Consider the following 23,045-nt stretch of genomic DNA (forward strand, 5'->3'; position numbering starts at 1 on the left):
GTTTGCACTGATGAACGCTCTCAGCATTATAATCAACATTTCTGCCAAAATTACGCACCCAAGCCCCAGGCACCTTTCTGTTGCAAGCAAGCAAGCTAGTGACAGAGCTGTTTTAACTCACTGGCAACCCGAGCGGTTGGGTTCTGGTGAAAAGTAACCAGTATCCCTCTGCCATTACAAGGCATTGAAAGGCAAGCAAGCCAGCGTCACCTCCTGGGGTCTGCGCACAGCAGCAGCTACCACCACTCCTGGCCCCACACAGCAAGCAATGAGGGCCAAATCACAAAGGGTTTGGAGCTCAGAGGAGCGATTCAGTTAAGCACCCAGCACAGCAGATACCTAGATGAAACCTCCATCGGGCTTTTTTTACAGGGCCTGTGAAAAATGCCTTGAAATCTCTGGAGAAGAAGCTTTCTCAGGAAATTTCTAGCAGGTCCTTGATTCTCTCTGGGACTGGCAGGCCATCTCAATCAGCCTGTCATGCCTGTCCCTTGCAGGATCCACTGGCTGGTGAAAGCATGTCAAGGCATGGTGGGGGTAGGGAGCAGGAGAGACTGCCCCTCTTGTTTCAGGCTGTCCTCTAGGGCTCTACAGTTTAGCTGCAGGTCTATTAACAGGCAAAACATCAAAGAGCTGCCCAGTTTTGCTAATGAATCTGTCAGCCCACAGCAGCATGGCCTTGAAGCCACACATGTGCTTTTCCTTATTTTTTCTTTTTCTTTTTCTTTTTTTTTCTTTTTAAATGAGATTAGCAGGCCTGACACCTCACATCTTTCCCCTGCTAAAATTTTCCAGACCAATTCTTACACACAATGAGACTATGGGATGCAAAGGATGGGTGTTGTAGCCTTCAAGACAGGCTGGAACAGCAAGCATGCCAGGTCAGTCATCAGCTGGATCTGGGAAGCAGTCCGAGGCATTTTCCTGACTTTCCACATCAACTATGACCTCTGGGCCTGGCATTTCCTCAGCCTCTATAGCCATTGGTAAGTTTTCTTCCACCAGTGGTGGGGGCTCAACACCTTGACCAGTCTGGGCAGCATCTGGGAAAGAAAGGAAAAACAGTTTATAAGTGCCCATGCTATGCTCACCCTCATAAAAATCCCACCCGACCCCAGTCCCTGATGCTGCAGGCTGCCTAATCCACTCAGTTCCCTCTCCCCAGGCATCTGCAAGCCAAATTTCAATTTTCTTTATAACTACTCATTTCTTGAGCTGTCCACTGTGGTTTAGGCACGTTGGTGCTGAAGTTCTCTGGGCTCAACTGCCCAAAGTACACCAAAACACTCAGTTACATCTGAGTAATTAAAGCTGGCAACCAGCACACATTTAATATGTTCTCACCTAAACACTTTCCACAGGCACCTCTGCTTTTTGCTTATTTATAGAAAATTTAAATATGGGATACTTTGTTAGTCAAACTGACAATGTGTAAATTTTTCATTAAAAAAGTTTTACACTTTAAGTATATTAATATTAAACAATGACCTGAATGACTAACATCAGGGTTTTTTTTCCTTTGTTGTACTACATTCATGAGCAGCATTTAATATTTTGAAAGCAGAGCAAAGCAGCATCCAAGGTTAGAAATAAAGCATAGCTGAGCTGCTGAGAGGCTGTGCATAGTACAGTGAAGGACACCAGAAGTGGAGACAGCAGTGCTGAGACCAGGCTATGACCTACGCAATGCTGCTCCGGTTCATGATGTCTCTGCCAGACCTACTTCGTCTAATGATGGTGCATTACTAGGGAAGGTGTTGCAGCATTTGTGTTTGTGAAACAAAATTGAAGGAAACATAATGCAAAAAGTAGAGTATTAATATCAAGAACTCACAGAACAAGAGATTTCTGAAAGATTTTTATCACTGCACTCTCTTGACCATACTGTGCTAAAGCTGTGGGGTTTTATTCTCAATTTCTTTAAAGGATTTAAAATGTGATTGTATTCTCACTTTATCCCCAATTTAAGGAAACACACAAGCCTCTGACTTCGATGGGATTTAGCTGTGTTTACAGCTCAGCATATTGGTGGATGCTGTCACGAAGATGACTGCTTACAAAAACAATGCCAATCCTTACAAAATGTTACTGATGAGAAGGAGGAGGGGAGTGTGATAAAGTTTTGGGGGGTTGCTGGTTCTGAGATGGGTATTTTAGCACAGGAGAACAGACAGTCTGCAGCCTGCTGGCAGTACCTTCTGTGGGATGCTTATGAGACGGCTGCCACTACATCTCATGGCTGGGTAAGGGCAGGAGCTACTCCAGTGCAGAAGGTGGGCATGAGTAAGGTTCTGATAAATGACCTCCTGCAACTTCTGTCATCTGGACAAGATGCAGCACCTTCCCTGCACTGGTGAGTCCCAGGCCCCTCTCTACAGTCAGCTCCTCCACCATCAGCCACACACATCCATTTTGTCCTTCGTCCTCCTAAACAAGCTATCTGTCTGACTTAAAACAAGTCACTGGACCCACCAGGCTTTGGAGGGCAGTCGATTTGGGCAGCTTTAGCCTCGACATGGTCTCCACTGGGAGGGGTCTTCACACCTTCACTGGAGACTATGGACATTGTTAGTCCATCATCCTTCTCTTCCTCTGTAAAACCAAAACCGGAGACTTGAAGGAAAGAAGTCCCCCACAACCCAGAAGCCTCAGCATATTCATTGTAAGGCCAGACCACCAACAGATGCTTGCGTCTCCTCACGTGGCACTGGCTCCATTCCCGGAGCAGACAGATGCCAAGTACAGAGGGCCATTGCCAGCCTGTCAGAGACCAGCTTGGCCATGCTGGCAGGATCACAGCTTGAGGCAGCCTCACTGGGCATGGGCAGATTGCACTCAGGGACTGGCGCTGACAAAGGACTGCCATCAGAAGCCTTCAGGTTGTTTCAGGATCAGACCTCAATGAGGCTTAGTTTTCTTGCCCATAGAAAAGTTTTTGCTGTGCTTCTTTCTGGCCAGGAGCACATGGTGGCAAGCATGAGGTGGAAAAAGGAAAAGCAAAGTTTAATGCAAGACTCTGCTGGTCTTAACATTGCCTATCAGCAAGCAGCTTTCTGCTCCACCAAGTCAAGGGAGGGCCGGCTGGAAGACAAGTAGCTACCCAGCTGAGACCAGTTTATGCTGAGGTCATTTCAAGCCCAGCCTGCACACACACAGTCCTCTGAGACTCACCCCAGGAGGCAACAGCATTCTCCACTCACCTGAAGGTACTGGAATGAACTTGTGTTTCCTTTTCATGCAGCAACATATGACTGAGGACACGACCACCACCAGGATAACGGTGCCCCCTGCGCACCCTGCCAGGATGTAACTGAACCACGGGTACTGCAGCAGGTCTCCTGCAAGAAGGACGTGGCGTTGTTAGTTACCAGTGTGAACAAGCTTCTTTCTCCAAACAGGAGAAACCCTGCAGCCAGATTAGAGCATGTGGGCATTACTGTTTCTTTGGTTTGGATCAGGGAGCCAATACTTGTGAACTGTGGCACGTCGTGATTTACGTCACATCGTTAATTATGGTTTGGAATTTTTTGTTAACAAGAGGCTTGTATGACTAAGCTGTGTCCACTTGGTTCTACCTACTCTGACCAGTAACATCTAAGATAATTCCTAAGTTTTAATCAAATTTAACAGGGAAGGTGCTGTTTTGAAAGATACTACATTTCAACAAGTTTTACGAAAACAGGCAGCTGAGAAGAGGAGGGAGACCTAAGCTAGCTTCTCCTGCTGAAAGAGAAGCTGCAGAGTCTACCCTCAGAGCTTGTATTCCACTTAGGACAGCCACGTTAACAACTACGCCAACCTCAAAGCAAATCTGATCACAGCCTGCACTTCCTCAGACTCCAGCCACCCACGTCAGAGCTGTAGGAAACCGGCTTCACTGCTGCTCGGGGAAGGATTTATTTTTATTCCCCTTCCCAACTGAGATCACGCAAAATGCCTAGCAGGAGGCAAAGGCTACAGACAGCTGAGCAGAAGGCCACACACAAGTCAGTGGTAATTATTACCCAGCTCAGGGTCCCTTGCTCAGGGTTGCTTTGATGGGTCAGACTTGCACAAACGTTGCTGCTGAGCAGGGGAGCTGGTAGAGGGCATCACAGATTTGCAAAAAAGGGAGACCCGTGCAGACTCGCTCCTTCACTGAGACAATTTCCTCCAACCTGGGGCAGCCAGTAGGAAAACACTTCTTCCCATGTGAAAAAAAACCCTACAGCTCAACTATCGCTATTATATAAATTCCTCAAAACTCCTGAGGTAAACCTATAGCATCCCTTTTCAAATCATTTGGCTTCTCTTCAGCTGCACACGTGCCAGCACAGCACCACGCTGCAGAAACCAACAGGGTCATCTGGAGCTTGTTTTCGAGACCCCAAACACACAAATTGCTGCACATCCCCAGAGGCTGGGAAGTATTTCAAACATTCCAGGACATACTACATGCTGTCATAGTCCACATAGTCACCGGAACAGTAAAAACGACTGTAGACAGGTGCTCCTGTGCGTGAAATCACACATACTTGAAGTATTTTCGGAGTGCTTTTTCCAGTCTCTTTAGGAACAGTTACCAAGTTCAAAAAAACCCTATACTCCAAATTAAACTTTCAGTGAATGAGAAGTCATTTCCCTAATAATTTTATTTCCATTTTGATGACAGCTTAGAGAATACTGTCAAAGGCATAAATGTATGTTAGAAATATTTTTTCCTGAATATTTTTCCTAAAAATTTGCCATTTGTTAAAAAGATCTTTTTGAGATAAAATATTGTGTTAAAAATCAATAATAAACAAGTAACAAGACAAATAATGACTCAATAAAAGCCTTTTATATATGTTGACTTCTTAACTTCTGAATCTTCTGCTTTAGATCCTGTGTGATCAGAGCCCTTTGGTGCCTGGGATTTTTATGGTATTTCTGCCAGATTGTTTTACGCTAACAATTATTCAGAATTCATCTAATCAGCCAACAGGTTACCCAAATAAGTGTTTTCATACAGATCTTATACCTACAGTGGAAAAACTATATTCAGCCCTTTGCCTGGAGCAAATAATAGCCCACAAAAATAATTAATTAGTCTTTAATTTAATTGAACTCATTTCTCTCTTCATTTTACTAGCATTCAGAATTGCTTTAGTTCACCTTTTACAAATGTGGTTGCATTTGGTGACTGAAAAGTAGAATCGCTGCTACTTTCTTGCTCTCAGACCCTTCCAAATACGTGTTCGTGCGCATGTCCATCCCGACAGAGCTATAACTAAATTCCCCTATGGACTTTTCAAGAGGAAATAAGGAACCGATATCGCACCCAGGGGACTGGGCAGCCATCCAGAATAAACAACGGTAACTGTCAGCACTCGCATGATTTATCACAGGGCTTGATTGACCTGCTCATGGATGTTCTCATCCTCACTCCCCAGTGCCTCAGCCAACTTGGGTCTGACTACGCTGAACAACCTCTGACCAATTTAAGGTCACTGCTTCACAATCAGAAGTGCCAAACTTGTACAGATCAGCCAGCGGCGCCAACATTATCAGGCATGAACAGCCCACAGCATTTCTGCTGAATGCCAGCACACGATACAGGGTAGATGTCAGTAATTTTGCTTTCACACCAACTGCGTGGCAACCATAGAAGAAAAGACAGTATCTGCCATGGAGTTGGAGGGTCTCAGACAATTTCTAAAGTGTGAGGTGCTGTTGCACAGTACAATTTCTCTAGTAGCAAAGGTGATGAAATTAATTACAGGTAAATTAGTCAAAAACCTCATGGTTAAATTATTCCATCCTGACATAGTTTGACCATCTCCACTGTCAGAGAGGAGAAAAATCCTTCACTACTGGAGATGCAAGTGAAATCACACCCAAGGTTATAAATTTATTTTATTTTAATAAATGTGAGATTACAAGACAGACCAGTGTTTTTCATCATTAGGTTCTGGCCGTTTTGATCAGTCCTAGGATCCGAATTTTCTGTCTCACTAAACGATGGCCTCATTCAAGCAGAGTACTCAGCATGGAAGGAAAAACCCCTACATTTTGTAAGTAAATGAAGTAAATGCCTTGTGTCTTTACCACACCTCTTGATAGCGCGAGGCTGATGGAGGGACATTTGTATAGACTGGTAAATCTTTGGGCAGCTGGCCTAGATAAGGAGAAGAGAGGCAAGGCAAAACACCTCAGCCAAGTCCAGCAGCAACAGGGCTGAACTAGCCGAGTTGTTTTTGCAGGCATGTTGCAGAAACTGGAAGGCTGTCTGGGAAATGGATGAATGACGGAGTAGGAAGCAGTTCGTGTTTCTAAAGCAGCATAGAGGATCAGTGCACAGGGGGATGCAAGGTCTCCATCACTGGGAAATAGGAAACCAGACAGAGATCCACCCTTGCTGCAGAGTTGGGTAAAAGGACCTCCTGAATAAACTTCCATCCCTTCTGTGGTTGTAGGCTGTGTCAGTCTGAGCTACAGGAGGGAGAAGGCAGGGAAGGGAACTCTTTCTAAAGGGAGGGTGTGGTAGGTCTGGAAGGCATCTCTTCTGCCAGAGGACAGAAGAGTTTGCTATTATGCAGACAGCAATAACTCCCTAGTTTTCTGCTGCAAGAGACTAAAAGGGAAATTTTCTGGAGATGCCGTTACTCACCATAGCTGCAAGACAGCACAACGGGCCTGGTCCTCCTGATGCTGTTCCCATGGTAAACCTCACATACAAATTCCCCGGGCACGGTTTTGTCCAGAACCACCTTCTTCCCACCATCCTTAATGCAAGCCTCAGGGGCACTCAGCACAGTGCCATTCAGCAGCCAATGAAAGCTAGTGGTCTCATTTCTGGTCACGTCGCAGGTCAACTCTCCGGTCCCATTAGGGAAGCACTGGATACCAATGGCCGGCTCTGGTCACACACAGCATGAGGCAACAGGAACAGGGAGGAAAGAGAGAGGTGAGGAGCAGACTCAGCACTGAGCATGAGCTGGACAGGAGCTTCCCTTACTGCAGTCTTACCACCACCACATTTACTGGTAGCCAGGGAGCAAGAAATAAGTAACCAGACTCTTCAGTGCCTGCCTCCAGCCCTGAAATACTTAGCAGTTCCCACCCAACCCTGGTAGAGACTCTCGGTCCCTATTTTGGGGATGCCACAAAAATCCGGCATCTCTTCATTTTTCCTTATTGAGACTGAAAAAGTGAACAATAAAAGCACCTGATCTGAGAGGACAGTGGAAACACTCAAAGCATCTGCCAGCCAGAGGCTTTCTCTGTAATCAGCAGATAACCATAGCTTCAGAGGAGGAAGCCCTCTCTTCCACCAGAGGTTTGTACTTCTGCTGTCACTCTGCCTCTTCTTCCATTTTAGAAAGAAACTAGTACAAGGCATACCCAACAGAGCTACCAACACTAGACACCTGCAGTTACATAGGATGACCCAGACTAGGACAATTTAAGTAATGAATCACTGACCTTATTATATTTTCCTGAATTCCTCTCTTTCAGTCTACTACAAGAAGCCAACACATCTCCTACATTTGACACTTTGCTAGACAAAGAGGTATGGTTTTATGACTGTAAGAGTCACATTGAGAACGTCTATGAAACATCCACCTAAATAAGCTCAGAAATCACTTTCTTCAACTAGGAGGTCATCTTCAGCTAAAATTCAATGCCTCCAGGAATACCTTTGCTGTGAAATTGTTTCCCTGACTTAGATGTGGCAACAGAACACAAAGAGGAGACAAAAGTTCCCAAAGTGAATCCACTGACATTGAAGTTAAACCCAGGACACTTCTGCAGTCTTTGCATACTTCCAGTTTAAGCCCCTTATCTTCGTGCCAAGGAGTCACATCTTTGACCTACTCTCGGCGGCAGTTCTGCCTGTTTGCGCCCGAAAGGTGTAAGGATTCATTTGTCTTCACTCAGAGCAGTTTGCTCAGACATTTTCATTACAATTTCATACACTTCAGTTTCTCTTAGAAGCTTGTGTAAGTGAAAGCCCTGCAAAAGGAATGGTGGAGACGAAGACCAGAGCAATGGTTGCTGGCTGTCGGGAGCACTATTCAGCGGGGGGCAAACCCATTTAAGCCTTCTCCGTATTAACCAAGCAATGAGCTGGATCCTGTACAGAAGCGACTTTGTTTCTATCTTCCCACCCTGCAGATGGATGGATGAGCAGGCACATGAAGAGGAGCAGCAATTCTGAGGCCACAGTGAGGACAGCAGGGAGACTGGCATGGTAAGGTACCTATTGCTGGTCTCTGAACAGCCCCAGAAGATGCTGACCTCCAAGCTGCTTGGGGGCAGCTAAGAATCAGAAAGGCACACCCAGATTCCTTTAGTACCTTTCCTCAGCCACAGGAAGCAGGGGCAAAACCCAGCATGCCTCAACCAAGACCTGCACAGAAGTCCAGTTCAGTTTCCAGAGCCAAGTCAGGTAGAGTTAACTCCTTAAGGAAGTGTGTCCACAGGCAGCAAAACGCTGTCGGCCAGTGAGAGCTTTTCTGAGAGCATTCAGGAAGAGTACTCTAGAAATGGACTGAAATCTCCAGCTACATATCTACATACTGTAGGTTCAATTTTACAAACACTTCATGCTGCGTCAGGGAAAAACAGCATGTAGCTCAACTGACTGGTTACTTCAAGGAAGGTTCAACAGACAGGAGAGACTGAAAAACATATGCAAAAAGCATCCCTTACTTTACACTCACCACTACTGCTCCCCGAGTTGCCAGAAGCTTACAAAGCTGTTACAAAGGTGCCTACGGAGGCACCTATAGCTCCTGCAAGCTCAAGTCCTCTCTTAGGAAGAATTTCAAGGCACAAACTTTCAGCCAGGCTCACAAGTTCCAAAGCTATTTGTTGCTAAGAAAGCCACTTACCAAATACTTCCAGTGTAAATAAACCAGTGGTGTTGTGAAAAACAAACTCGTCCTTTCCTTCATCCTCTTTCTCCACGCTCCTCAGCACTAGGGAGCCATTCTGCAAGTTCAGGCATGTACCATCAGAAGTGCCACACTCAACCAACAAAGTATCATTTGAAACAGCTGTCCAGCATCTCACGTCCCTCTTACTCATTCTGGAGAGGTCCTGCAGGCTTTGAATTCCCACAGAAAAGACTGCTGTCCCACCGCTGAGGACACTGGTCCAGGAGCCTGAAAGGAGAGGCACAGAGCATGAGCAGCGAGCTTGCCATGTCCATCCATCGCCTCTTGGCTGCCTCCCAGAAAGGCAAATGCCCAGGTGAGACGTAGGAGGGACTGACCCACCCCTAGTGACAGGGTGGGATCACTAGTAATTGGAAATAAGAGGAGTGGGAAGCCTTCTATAAAGGCCAACTTTCCCACCAATAACATGGGAGTGGTGTGCGCACCATGCACAAAGGGTGATGAAAGGCTGAGCAGTTCGTCTTTTCTCTCCCCAAGTTTGACATGACCATCTACCACCCCTGCTTCAGAGCGAGAGACTGTGCAAAGATAGATCCTCAGGGCATCAATGCCATGGATCTTGTACAGAGGGTAGCAAAAACAACTTCTGCCTGCGCAGCTGCTTTTACCCGAAGATAAGGTCACAGTTTTATCTTGAAGAAGTCTCACAGTATCCTTGCACATTATTAAGTTGCCATACACAAATCAGAGTTGAGTAAGTGGCAGGGTGACAGCAGCTCAGGGACTAACCCAAGGTCACACTGAGCATTAGGAGCGGGACCACGTTGCTCTCCAGCCAGCATTCTGCGTACAAAGACCTTACATTCTCCACTGAAATGCTTTTAGAGATGCAGGACACTGAGAAAGTACAATATGTTAGTTATAATTCATTTACTAAAAAAAAAAAACTGTCTTACTTTTGTCTGACTGCCCCTTTCATGCATTAGCAGTTACACTATTTGACGTCTCCCCAAACCTGGCAGAGTCTTTAAAAGATCTTGGAGCAAAATTAAGGTGTCTGCTTACCTACGCAAATCTGTGCCACCTTCATAAAGAAAAAACCTACTTACCATGAATAACAGTGATTATCACCAGCAAGCACTGCAGAGTAAAAGGAGAGCTGAAATCCATTTTAAAGAGCTCCTTGCATCATATGCTGAGAAGACGGTCTGGCTACAGATCTCAGTGAGTATAGCATTCAGGAAATGATGTCAGAAGCAAGAGTGAAAAAAAAAAAAAAAAGAAAAAACTCCATAGTGGACAGTTTGAATAATGTTTCAAAATAGACCTGCAAGGTTTTGGGTGACTGAACTCAGGCTGAATCAAGCGAGCCACAATGTGCTGTGCAAAGTCCCGCACCTTGAAGCTAGCTGCAAGTGTGAGAACAGGGCTGAGAGGTGAGAAGAGACCAAAATATGTCCTGGTCAGCTCACTCCACTTAGGAAGACGCTAACACTGAGACCAGGCAAAGGCGAAACACCTATTTCTTTCATGCTTTTCCAGTTTATCGAAGTAAAGCATCACCACCCAGGGAAGATAAATCAGTCCAGTCAGATAAAGCACTGCATATGCAGACCAGCTGATTTTCTGAAATACCAACAACGGTCTCTCAGGGAAAGCCTCACCAGCAGAAGGTGTGGGAGAAGGCTCTCCTTCTGTATGCAAAGGCTATGTTGCCAGCCTGAATTTTGCAGAGCTCTTCTAGTGACCGAATGGTACCTGCCATGCAGGAAAGGGCTCCATACAGCTGCCTCAGGCAAAGAATAAAGGTTATGGGAAGTTAAGCTGCACTGCAAAACTAGACTGAATGCAGCCCAAAAGCCACCCCTGCTCTGTTTGGAGTGCAGATCCCAGAGACAAGACTGAAAAGCCAGTCTTGAAGAACCGCTGTGAATCAGTTATCTACAGGGCCACACAGGGCCAGATACTTTGTTTGCACTCTTTGAGATGGCTTAAAGCACGCTGGCATTTTGCACTGAGTGCTGAGGTGGGTTACACCACCGATGCAGCAGAAACTGTCTCATTCACTGGAGGAAGTAAACCGCCATAGCATTAGAGCCAACATCTGGATTTTTTTAGACGCACTTAGCAGATGTGCTGGGGAATAACTGCGAGAACAGTTCAGGATGTGGCTGGGAATCTTATCCTTTTGTGCTGTTTCTCTGGACACAAAAATAGACACAGCCCATTAAGGAAGCTCCACACAGTGGAATTACATATATACACATATTTCTGAGAAATGGTTAAACCCCTTGTGTTGCAGCCTGCACTATTTTTCAAACAATTTGGCTCTGCTTGATAATTCCACATTTCAGCCAGTGGTTTGGCCCCTCTGACTTCTTAGCAATAACAATTACGCCTCACCTCCTGCTGGTACCCAAAACTTCAAAGTTTGCTCAAGGCACCATCCTGTCTTTATTATATGTGCACAGGGCAGGCCTAAACTAATCTAAGATGTGACAGAAGTAGCCATCTCTGAGAAAAGCAGTGAAGTGAGTCTTCAAACACTCACAGCAGCGCAGAGGAAGGGGAGAGAGAAAAGTATTTACAGTAAGAAATACTTTCATTTCCTTCTGTGCTGCAGAAATAACATGAAGAAAAGCTCTCTCAAATAGCACTATGAGACTGGGGCTAACCATCTGCCTCAGATGTGCACATTCAACTTCATCTCACCTTCATGCTTGAAGGGCAAGCTGGTAGAGCTTAGGGTTGCAGCACTGAGGTGGAGACACGAGACAGAACAGATAGCATGTGCAGGGTCACTTCAAAATTGCACCCCAGAATTTTCAGAATCTCAGAAAAAAAAAAATGCAAAAGAGGTCTGAATACATCCAAATCCAGCAAAAGTTCTCTTTCTCCTCCAGCCAATGATAGCAGCCAGACAGAGCTCATTTACAGATTTGCAGTAAAATCAAAGAAAAATACAGCCTTTCTACTGTAGCTCTGTTGTAGAAGTGACTCTGCATGACTGTGACATTGCGGTGTCCTGTATTTAGTCTCCCTCTCAGTGACTCCAGGGCAAATGAGTACATTTATGAGTTCAATATTTCTGACTGCAAGTGCCCCATACATCACGCAGTACATGAAGTCCCATTAGGCTCCTTCTGTCCCTCACATCCTCACTAGCTAAAAAAAAAAAAAAGAAAAAGAAATCACAAGCAAAATAAAGATGTCAGCACATGCACAATCTGTGCTGTCATCAACCAGAAGCCTCCCTCTTAAGAGGAATCCTCTCAAATTTCATGTATAACAAATTTTTCAGATGAGATTAGATGCTAACTCCTAACATAGGCTAATGAACGTTCACAACACTCTTGGCTAGTCAGAGAATTCACTTCCCCTTTTTATATATAGACACATAAAGTTTTGTGTGATTATTGCAGACAAAAAGAAAACGCCATGAGAGGTTTAACGGGGGGCAGGGGGGCAAGGAAGACAAGAACTTGTAATTGGAAGATGAACTAAAACCTTTTTTACTTGGTAAGCTGCAAGCTCACAGAGCCATTTTGTCCTTTTGGCCCCTGAGAGCATCATGAAAGGAGAATGGAGATTCATTCCTTACATGACATGAGGTGTTGATGGAGCACAGGAGATTGGAAAACCTGAGCTAGCAAGTAAAGCAGGAAATAAGCTGAGAAATATTATGAAGAAATTTGTACATACTAACTCTGCATGTCTTCCTTTCAATAGGCTGGTAAGCATCAACAGCGCGTGTATTTTTACCGATGGTAATGCATGTCAGCTTTAACTGGGGAAATACACGTGCCTAGCTTCATACAGAGGCAGGTGGCAGAGCTAAATGCCAGAAACTCAAAGCGTGGAAACAGAAAATAAGCCCGCGGCTCTGGCAATGCACAGATCTGGCTCTGCAGGCTGCTGAGGGCTCCCTGCCCCAGCACCAGCACCGGGCCAGGAAACACTGCTGGCTGCCGGCATCTGCTCTTCTGTCCATGCATCCCCCTGCAGTGGAGCAGCCCGGCCAGGCTACACCACAGGCTGCCAGGGGAGGTACAGCCTGGACTGTGCAGCACTGGGAGTGGGGAAAAGTCTGCAGCCGTGTTAAGCTTATTTGTCCAATCCACCCCTACAGCTATTCATAGATGAGAGAGGGTTTTTTAAACACGTTTTGAGTTGCTCTTAGGAGAGTTTTAACTGTGCAGCCACAAGGTAGGAATAGGGGGTAAGCCTGAAAGATGCTTCTGTGTGGGCGCAGCAGGACCCCAGAAACTGATGAAGATGCAGAGACTGATGAAGATTCATATTCATTAGAATATGAGTTCTTTCTTTGTTAAATGAAACTAGCCAGAGAGTTATGCTTGAACTCTGAACTCTTTCTTGATCAAAGCAATAGCAAGCAAAAAGTAGCAAAGGTAAACACAGGAAGGTGTATGCTTATATGGTGATAAAAAGACTGTCACGCACTTTGTTTCTCTATCAGCCAAAGCTGTGAAATTACAGCTACTTTACAACTTATTTAGGAATTGGACATGCATAATCATGGTATCCCCATAGATCATGTTCGGAGCAAGTGACTTTTGGACAAAATAGGCTGCACTGGCATAGCAAGAAGAGTGACCAGGACCTCTGGTCATAGATGAAGGCCTTCTTGTGTCAGGGAGTCCACAGCCCATCACAGAGCTGTAAAATGGAAATAAACCTGCGTAATCCCAGATTCCCAGCTACAGACAACCAGGAGCATGGACATACATAGGATTTCCCAGGCAGTCCCAAAGTACAGGCCTGCCAAATACCATATGCTTTGCATGAGACCTGCTCCACTGGCCCTTGTCCCACACGCTGTCCTGCAGCACTTGTACTCCACAAGTTTGTGATACAGCACCGCAGTGCTGCTGCTTGGGACCCACCACACCAGAGAGAGCCTGTCATCCTGATCTGTGACATCCAGCCAGCTACAGCTGGTTTACATGGTCCTGGAGAAGCAGAGAAACCAAGAGGCTGTGTGGCAGCTGTGGATAGACATAATTTTACTGATGGCAGCCCATTCTTAAAGCTGACCCACACCCTAAGCACACACGCTACTCACCTCAATGGATGCACACCACGCGCTCTGCCAGTACGTCTGACAGATGAGAGGCTCTTCCCCACCACACGGACCAGAGCAGAGGGGTCTCATGTCAAGTCTTAGGAAAGCAGACAGGCCAGACACAGGTCACTAATGTTTCTCCCTACCTCCTGAAATCGTTCATTTGCCACAGTTCCCACAGAAAGTTGCACCTGGGGAATTTCTGCTGACCAGCTCTCACCTGGATGCTGAATAAGGCAAATCAGGAGGAGAGGAGGAAACTGGAGTTTCCTTCTCATTCCTCCTGTCTCTGCCTCAGAGACAACCTGCAGGTGATCCCCCTTTCAGCTCATTCCATCCAACTTCCATGGGGCTGGTCCTCTGCCCTGAGACAATGCTTAGCCCAGTGTGGTACGCCACAGCCATCGACCAGCTGCACAACATGAGGTTTAATCAGAGGCCACGTGAGGGGAAAAGGGAGTGAAGGAGACACATTGCACACTGTTTTTCCAGCTTCCAGCACAAAGAGACTATAAAAAAGACTGTTCTGAGTCAGATTAAAAGTTGACCTCAGCCACTAGCCTGTGTCCAAACACAGCTAATGTCAGAGCCTCAACTAGAGATGTTATCTCTGTGACAGGGCCATTTGAAGTAACCCACAAATTACAAAAAGCACGTTGCAGAAAAGTGGAAAACAGGAACTGCTACAAAAAGGCTTTGGGCCTAATTATGGACAAGATACAAGGGGTTTCTCCAGCCTGTAGTACCTCTGGCGAAGGAACGGTCCAACACTTGCAAGAGTCAGGGCCAGGATTTCTGGAGCTCCCAGGATGCCCCCATGGGGACTGTCAGATCTCTGGTGACAGGGGCCCATACAAACACTCTCTCTTTTTCAGACCATCCATGGATATTTTCAGCTTTCTCTTGCCAAGGGATGGAAGGAAGGTCCAAGATCCTGCAAACGTGGATGAAGACTTTGTTGTGTTTGGGGCTTAGCAGCAGAGCTGATAAAAGTAAAACCCATATGGATACCCTCTCTGAGCCCCAAAGAGGAACCTGGGAGAAGTCCCAGCAGCAGGTCTGTTGCACCTCAGACACCTCTCCATGAGATACACACCACCAGACTCCCACTTCCTCCCACAGACTTCACTTTTGCTGTGGGATACTGAAGTTATCTGGGACCACCAAACCAGATGCTGCTGTTCTGTCTAAAATGTACCATTCAAGTAACAGTACATGGCGGGGAGGATCCTGAAGGGGCAGAGAAGACGAGACTCTGCGTAGTACCCAGGAGAGTACAGAGGATCTAGTCCACATAAACCTTCTGCTCAAAGTAACCCAAGTAGAAAAACTCATGGTAGCACTTCGATTTTATGCACACAATGCCCACCTGTCTCACGCTCTGTGAGAGCTGACCTCTTTGCTGGCCTGTAATGCCCAGTAGAGCAGTCCCATGCCTTCAGATTATAGAAATAACAAGCTGGAGAGAGGTCTTCTTCAGCTCCCATTTCTAGTAAGTTAAAATCCATGTCCTTGTCACAGATCCCACAGTTCATGCACAAGCTCCCCCCTCCCAGCTCTCTCTCAGATGCTGAGCGAGACCGATCATGGTAACAGACAGCTCAGGGTGAATGTCATGCAGTCAGCTCTAACGCCACTACCACTGAGCAGCTACAGGGTGTGGGGCACCAAGGCAGGTCCACCAAAAAGCAGACACATGGAAAAGGCCCTGTGCCACATTGCTTCTCAGGGTGCTGGAGCACAGCGAGTGCTGAGCTTCAAGTATATGGTCTGATGGCAGATATCATCCCCTCTCAACACTTCTGCCACATACCCTCAACCCTTCCCACACACCCTGCTCGGGGCACAGGCTCGGGCTGTGCCTGGTGAAGGTATCAACTCCATTGCTGTAGCACCATCTACCACCTGCCATCTCACCTTGGCGCTCAACTATTGCCTCACTACCAGGTGAGATGAACAAGAACATAAGGATCCCAGCTGTCCAGGTCAAGCATACCAGTCTCATAGAGTTTCTCTGACATAGTCTTCCTAGTTTGGCCCATGATGACAAACGAAAAAGAGGAGTCCATATATGGCATAACTGCTAGAAACTACACAACTTATATTTAGCACCACTGCACACAGGGCAAAATGCTTTGCATTTGCTTTGAAAAAAAAAGCCAAAAACCAAACTTATTATTACAGAGTTATTCAGATGTATGTGTTCAATCATGCTGCTACGTGAGCAAAGTTAACTGAAGGACCATATTAAGGACAGCAAGGACAGTGCCTATAGTCTGTATGCTTTGGCTAGTTTTGCTGGTCAGAGGAAAATCTGTTTCTGCAAGTGAACAACAGTAGGAAAAGTCAAGTTAGGATCCAAGCAGCCACAGGTTGGTAAAAGCCAACTGTGGAGTTTTTTCCTTTCATCTCTAATGTAACTTAGAAGACTGAGATAAATTTCAGCTCCCAGTCAGTTTCACCTGGGCCTTGCTCACAAGCTGCTATTGTGTAACTGCCACCAGTGCCCCCAGGCCACTATCCTCTGCCTAGCCTGTTCTTGGGGGAACAGCACAAATTGCCTCCAACAGAGATTCTCAGCTCCTGTCAACCAAGGTTTCTCTGCAGCCACCCACTCACTCCTGAAGTGCCAGGTGAACTTGTTCATCTTTCCTGTTTCTTCTTGCTTTGCCTTGCCTCATTTCAGTGATGGAAAATCAACTTGGCAAAATCCCAACTTGGAAGATGAACATGGGAAATTTCACTAATGTCACCATCTTCAAACTAATCACATCAACATTATTTACAAAGGTAAAGAGATTTCACCAGTTAAAATTTCCCTGCAGGATTCACTTAACAATGCCTTAGTCTTACATCTGCTGTGGTTACAAAAAGGTTAATGCCAGGCTCATTTAAGACAATCTTTCACCACAGTACAGAATGTGGACAAAAGCCACCAAAACAGCTTTACAACCACAAGATCGCAGGTGGTTATGACAGGGATTCCCCACCCCATCGTACTGCAGTACCAATGGATAACCTAACGTGACAGTCAAAAGAATTGAAAAAGCAGCAAAAACCATTTTGTGCCTTTTGCTGAAGCTTTGCTACCAGACACAAGAAACTGCAACCACTGGTACCTGCAGCAAATGAGAGCATTAAAGAGCTTTAGGAAGCTTCTTTCAAAAAGCACAGACATACCCTTTGATCAAAAAGAAAAAAAGAGACTTCCAGCTCATCTACCTTTGTATTGCTTACTGGAAGTGCGAGCCAAACACAGATTAAGGTATTTAGAAAAACAGTCTTGTCAGCAGACTGAAAATCATTGTACAGGGAGCAGAACTCCACTGAAAAAAAATTTAGGGGTCCACAAATTGAAAGAAACTGAAAAGCAGTGTTTTATAGGATGAAAGCTAGAAACAATTTCAGCATGGCAACTAGAACTTGAAAGGCAGATTGAAAAGTCCTTCGTCATGACACTTTTTAATGAGATAGCCTTGGTTGAGTCAAAGACAGCAAATAAATACAGCCTTTTCAGACTAGATTAAATTCTTGCATACCCTGAAAATCTGAAGCAAGTAAGATTTTCAGGAAGTGCAAGAAAATCTTCAGTTATTGGTCTTATACCTTCTCTTTCTTCCTGAGATAACAGGAATTTTTAAGCAGGGAGGTTTGCCTCCCTTCATTTCTATCTGTACTGGATTAGCTGACCTTAATAACCATACATACCTGTGTATGTATGGTTATACATATTGGGCCCCTAAAATCCTAGGTAAGTCTTTGAGCTCCTGGAGTATTTCTACCCCTTCTTCAGTTGCTATAACCATCATGATTTTTTAGTACATTATGTATCAGGAATCACCATGTAATTCCTTGTGGTGTGCACTGCAACTCTGCCCATAATTTATATAACAAATATCTCCCCACCAAATCTGCTGGTGCTGATCCCAACAGAATGATTGACAGACCATCGACCTATCTGTATCATTTCTTATGTCCTGGGTACAAATGTAGATTTACCTTCTATTCCTACAACATTTACTTTACCCTTAATTCTTGATCCTTTGTTGGGGCTTGTTAATTTTGAGTAAGTTGCACCAGTACCTATCAGACATGAGTTTCATCTCCAATTTTCAAGTCTATAATTGGTTCCTTAGACTCCCCTGAGAGGATTACTTTTCTATCTCCTTCCACTGCTAGGGCTTGGGGATCTGGTAACCATCACTGTTCATCGCTTTTGTTCAGCTCCCAACTGATTTGGTTTCCCCTTGGTTGCTGTCATAGTCCCCCTTCTTGGGATCACAGGGCATTGTCTTTCCAATATCTTGGTTTTATTGCAGTAATCCTTTGGTCTTGTCTGATTTAAATTTCTATTTCACTTATTTCCATTATTATTACCTCTTTGCCCTTTAAAATTCCTACTTTGCAAAGCAGCTGCTAACAAGTCAGCCTTCTCTTCCTGCTGTTTTCCCTTCTGCCTAGCCTTAGCCTCATCCCTTCCATTATACACAAATATTGCAATACTTACTATCTCCCCTGTCAGCTTCCCTTGCCAACCCAGAGAATGCTGGTTAAAATACTTCTTAATATCTGGGGCTGCTTGATCTACAAATAAGGAGACAAGCAAAGACACATTTTGCAGGGCTTCAGGGTCAGCTCCCACACACATTCAAAATGGTTTCCCCTGCCTAGTTAATGCCTTGTCAGCATTCTTTTGTCTTTGTCCAATTCACCGTTCTTCTAACCCTTTTCGATATAATCTTAATGCATCTAATCCTGCCTTGGATCCTGATAATTCCTGTCTGGCTCTGTGTCTGGCCACACAGTCCTACCATCTGGAGCAGCATTCTCTATTTTTCTGCAAAATCAACACTCACACTTCAGGAGTAAATACAGTTTCCGGTAACCAACAAACATCAGACCAAGCAGTGCCATATGCTCTAAAAATTCCCCTAATCATTTGCTGAACCTTTTCCAGATCTTCCTGGAGTCAGGGTGTTTGCTGCTGCCACACCACCAGATCTGCTGGGCCAAATGGCACTTGTACTCTTGTTATGGTTGCAGCTGCCCCTGTTGCAGGAGGAGGAATAACCACCTCCTTCAGCAGCGCTTGCAAAGCTGTTGAAGGGAAACCAGGAGGTGCAAAGGGGAAACACGAGTGATAGAGTCAATAGGAGGCAAAGGAGATAGAGAGATATCTATAGCAGCTGTCTGAGCTTGCACAAAGAGCAGCGACTAAAGAGATGCCTTGGTTTTGTTCTTATTATTTATCTTATTAGATTTATCATGTTGCCAATTATCCCAAACGTACCAATAATTGATTTGAGCTGGGAAATGGTCTTCCAATATTAGCTTCAAGAACTTTAGACAAAGTTAAAACTGCCCACTGATGGCCACTTCTGGCCTCCAGACCCCAAAAGCAGTCATAGTCAGCCAGGTATCTTGACACAATTCCACAGCCCTTTTCCTTGACAACCCATGGGGACCCAGCAATTTTGCTTCAATTATTCCAGATTTCTGACAACGAAGTACCTTTCACTACACCTTGACCCGTTACCAAATTAAAGGAATTATGAAGAATTACAGAAATGCAACTCACCACCACCTCACCTCTTTCTGGTTGGTCCCAGCATACTCCCTGAAACAGACAGAAATAGATGAGCTCACACAGTCTGCAGCTCAGATGCTCAATAGGTGCCAGAGTTGACCAGTGCATGAAGGGTCCTATCTGGGCTACAAATTCTGTTGCAAAAGTGATCTGGGATGTTTGCTGGCCGAGGAAAAAAGGGACACAAGGGTAGAAAGATTTATTTCATGATCATGAAACCCCTTCTCCATAAGAGAAGAAAGGTATCCAAAGGGATTTTCAAGGAGTTTATTTGAAACGAAAGGTTAAGCATAATCATCCAATAACACACAGACACACTCCTCCCCTCTCACATCATGTTCAGGACCTCTGAAGTATACTCAGACATCCAGTATTGTGCTGCCTCTGCCACCTGGCTGTTAATACAGGACCTCCTGAGGTCCCAATGTTCCCATTCGATTACCAAACACAAATTATTGCTTATTATTCTTCTACTTAGGGCAACCCACTAACCTTCCTTCACATGATTGTTATCTGGAACACTAAGCTGAGCAATGACACCTTTAATCACAAAGGCAAAAGCATCTCCCACCAGCCAGAGCACCTCAACCAAGGCCAGACATACAGACCACCTGCGCCTGGACAGCAGCCATGTTCCCTGCAACCAGCCAGCAAAACAGTCTCTCCCTGGCCAGTCAAAAAACCAAAAACATGCCCTCACAAACAGACAGACAGAGCCACACACTCCTCTGCTGGCCAGCAAGAGCATCTCCCTGTCAACTAGCCTGCAGAAATATGATCATCACCCACCAGACAGATGCAAGCTTGAAAACTAGCCACCCATAGCCTCTGACAATGGCAAGCTAGATTAATACTAAGCCCAGGGCTGGAAACAGAGAACCACACTCACACGAGCACCAGCTAGACAAAGCGCTAAACCTGACCCAAGCCAGCCACATAGACTCCTACCACTTGCCTCAAGCAACAAGATACAAACCTACACCACTTACCCCAAATGACCAGCCAGAGTCTACACAAGCCCAACCAGCCAGGCAAAGCCACCTACCACTTGCACCACCCAGCCAGCAAAAGACCTAGAAAACTTGCCCCGACACATGAACAGCCAGCAAGACATGCCCACACTGCTTGACCCGGTCTGCCACCCAGAGCCATTCACACCTTACAGCACCCGGACAGCGAGTCCCCTGCACTGCTTGCCACAGCTGGCCAAACCGAGCCTTTACCTACTTCCCCCAACAGCCAGGCGCCCAGATACACTGCTTGCCCCAGCCAGCCAGCCAGTCAGAGCCCTAAACCACTTATACGAACCAGCCAGCCAGACCCATACTCAGTTTGCCCCAGAAGGACAGCCAGACCCAAAAATAAGCTTACACCGGCCAGCCACCCAGAGCCCTACACCGGTTGGGCCAAATTGGGTAGGGCTCTGGCTAACCAGGTGGTGGAAAGGGTTTAGGGCTCCGGCTGGCTGGCCGGGGCAAGCTGGGTAGGTCTGCAGCTGGCAGCCGAGCAAGATGGTATAGGGCTCTGGATAGCCAGCGGGGGGAAAGGTTTTAGAGCTCTGGGTGTCGGAGTCCTACCCCAGCCTGCCCCAGCCAGTCACACAGAGCCCTACCCTACCTTGCCCCGGCCAGTGTAATCTGTGATGTGGACCACCAGCTCCTTCCCATCAGCACTTATATCAGCAGGAATAACCAAAAGGGACTCTAAGTCTTACTTACAGAAAGGATGGTGTCCAAAAGTATTCGGTCCTGTCAGGTTGTATCACTAGAGCTTCTCCCTCTCTCTACAATCCCAGCCCTGCAGGTCACCACAGCCTCATGCTGTTTCAGGAGCTCCACACAGAGGTTGATAGAGCTGTAGGGCGCTTTTGGCACCCCCTGGTACCCCACCTTCCCCAGGGGCTCCCCACTGCAGCCCTCATCCCCTCCCCACCCCCACGGACCGTGGGCTGCGGCAGGGGCGCGTGGGGTAGGTGCCGCAGCCCCACCCATGTTCCAGAACCCACCAGTCACGATGCAGGGAACAATCTCCTCCAGCCAATCGGGACGCAGCTGCCAGAGGCTCCTGAAGCTTCTGGAACCTGCTACGCAGAGAAACCATCACTCGAAGCCCACGCAGAGAAGCCCCTCCCCAGAGGAATGGCAGAGCCGCTGCAGCTGGCCGCTGGCACACACCAGCCCCTGGCAGCCCCTCACACCCGGCCCCGGCCCCCAGAGCCCCGGCAGCGCCTCGCCCGGGCCAGCGGCGCAGCGCCAGGCTTCACCGGGCAGTGCTGGCAGCTGCCGAGAGTAACCGCTGGCTGACACCGGCGTGGCTTTGCTGTCCCTCACCGCATGGCCTCGCATGTGGCTCTAGTCGTGGTGCTGGTGCTTGGGTGTGAGAGGAAGGACGGGCCTGACACCCTGAGGAAGTTGGCATGTTTCTTGCTGAACTAATTGCAAATTGGTCTTGACTTAATAGTATAAAGAAGTCGATTCCAAACGCAGAACATAGAAGACCTTGCCGATAAACATGTAAGGCTAGTATTTTAAAGAGTAAGGACACACGTGGCAAGTCGAGGAATTTCAACCGTTAAAATCTAGTCACTTACTCTTCCCTTCAGAGCTGTGGTGTACTTACTCTTCTTGTACCCTTTGACTGACAGACACCTGTAAGCCTTCCTTTCCAATGCCAAGTCACCTAGTTAGTATAGCAGACATGCACAGTTCCCACAGTTAAATACTTTGCAAAATGAAACTGATCTGAAGAAGTAGTCAAGGAATGGGCAATAATTACTTAGCTTTGCTGTTGTAAACAGGAAGGCACTCCAAGCTCACAACCTGTTTTGGAAACTCCTTTTCTGTGACATCCTCCAATTTGCAACTTTCAGTAACCATGCTCAAATCTATCGAAGCTTTCTCACTCAGTTTTCAGACACTTTGTACTCATCAGCTCTTAATTTTTCATCACTCTACAAGATTGACACTTCTGGAGATACCCATTCATGGTAAGCAGATCACAATGTGTCTCAGTCAGTCTAGATCTACACTTGCTGAATTCTCTTGTAGATCAACAGCAGAATCAGCTTTTTCTTTTTTTTTTCCTGGAAATACCCAACAGGAATTCAAAGAGCTCTTACACTGTGAAGACTTACAAGCTCACACCATAGGCTAGAAGATAAACCTGAATTTTTGCCTTCAGACAGAATATCAGAAGTCTGAATGTGAGCTAGCAGGTGATCCCCTTCAAAAAAATATATCTTTCCTTTCTGAACACAGTAGGAAAAGCAAGAGCTACGAAGACAGATTACTTTAAAATTCTACAAGGAAATAGTGGTCAGTTGTGAGAATCAAAAGTTGAGAACAATGTGGGCAGACTGTAGACTCCACAGCAAAGCAAGAACAACCCTGTGAGAACAAGGTGAGAAAGGGGTTGGGTTTGGGGCTTTTCTCCCTGAAGGGCAGTCAGGAAGTGGGATTGTCATCACAATCATCTGCTTCCTCAAAGAGACACTAACCATGTGGCTTTGCCTACA

At 46.1% G+C, this 23,045-nt stretch overlaps 1 protein-coding gene across 1 annotated transcript; it reads right to left on the reverse strand.

Moving 5' to 3' along the window:
* Positions 1-743: 743 nt before the first annotated feature.
* On the reverse strand, positions 744-10,167 carry LOC142052149 (uncharacterized). Its single transcript, XM_075081958.1, has 6 exons — positions 9,971-10,167; positions 8,856-9,128; positions 6,629-6,877; positions 3,201-3,338; positions 2,473-2,592; positions 744-1,043 (listed from the first exon to the last, which is right to left on the reverse strand). The coding sequence occupies exons 1-6, from the start codon at positions 10,029-10,031 to the stop codon at positions 883-885; spliced, it is 1,002 nt and encodes a 333-aa protein (XP_074938059.1). The 5' UTR covers positions 10,032-10,167; the 3' UTR covers positions 744-882.
* Between the last annotated feature and the right edge of the window lie 12,878 nt (positions 10,168-23,045).

Source organism: Phalacrocorax aristotelis, chromosome 1, assembly GCF_949628215.1.
Source record: "Phalacrocorax aristotelis chromosome 1, bGulAri2.1, whole genome shotgun sequence".
Lineage (NCBI taxonomy): Eukaryota > Metazoa > Chordata > Aves > Suliformes > Phalacrocoracidae > Phalacrocorax > Phalacrocorax aristotelis.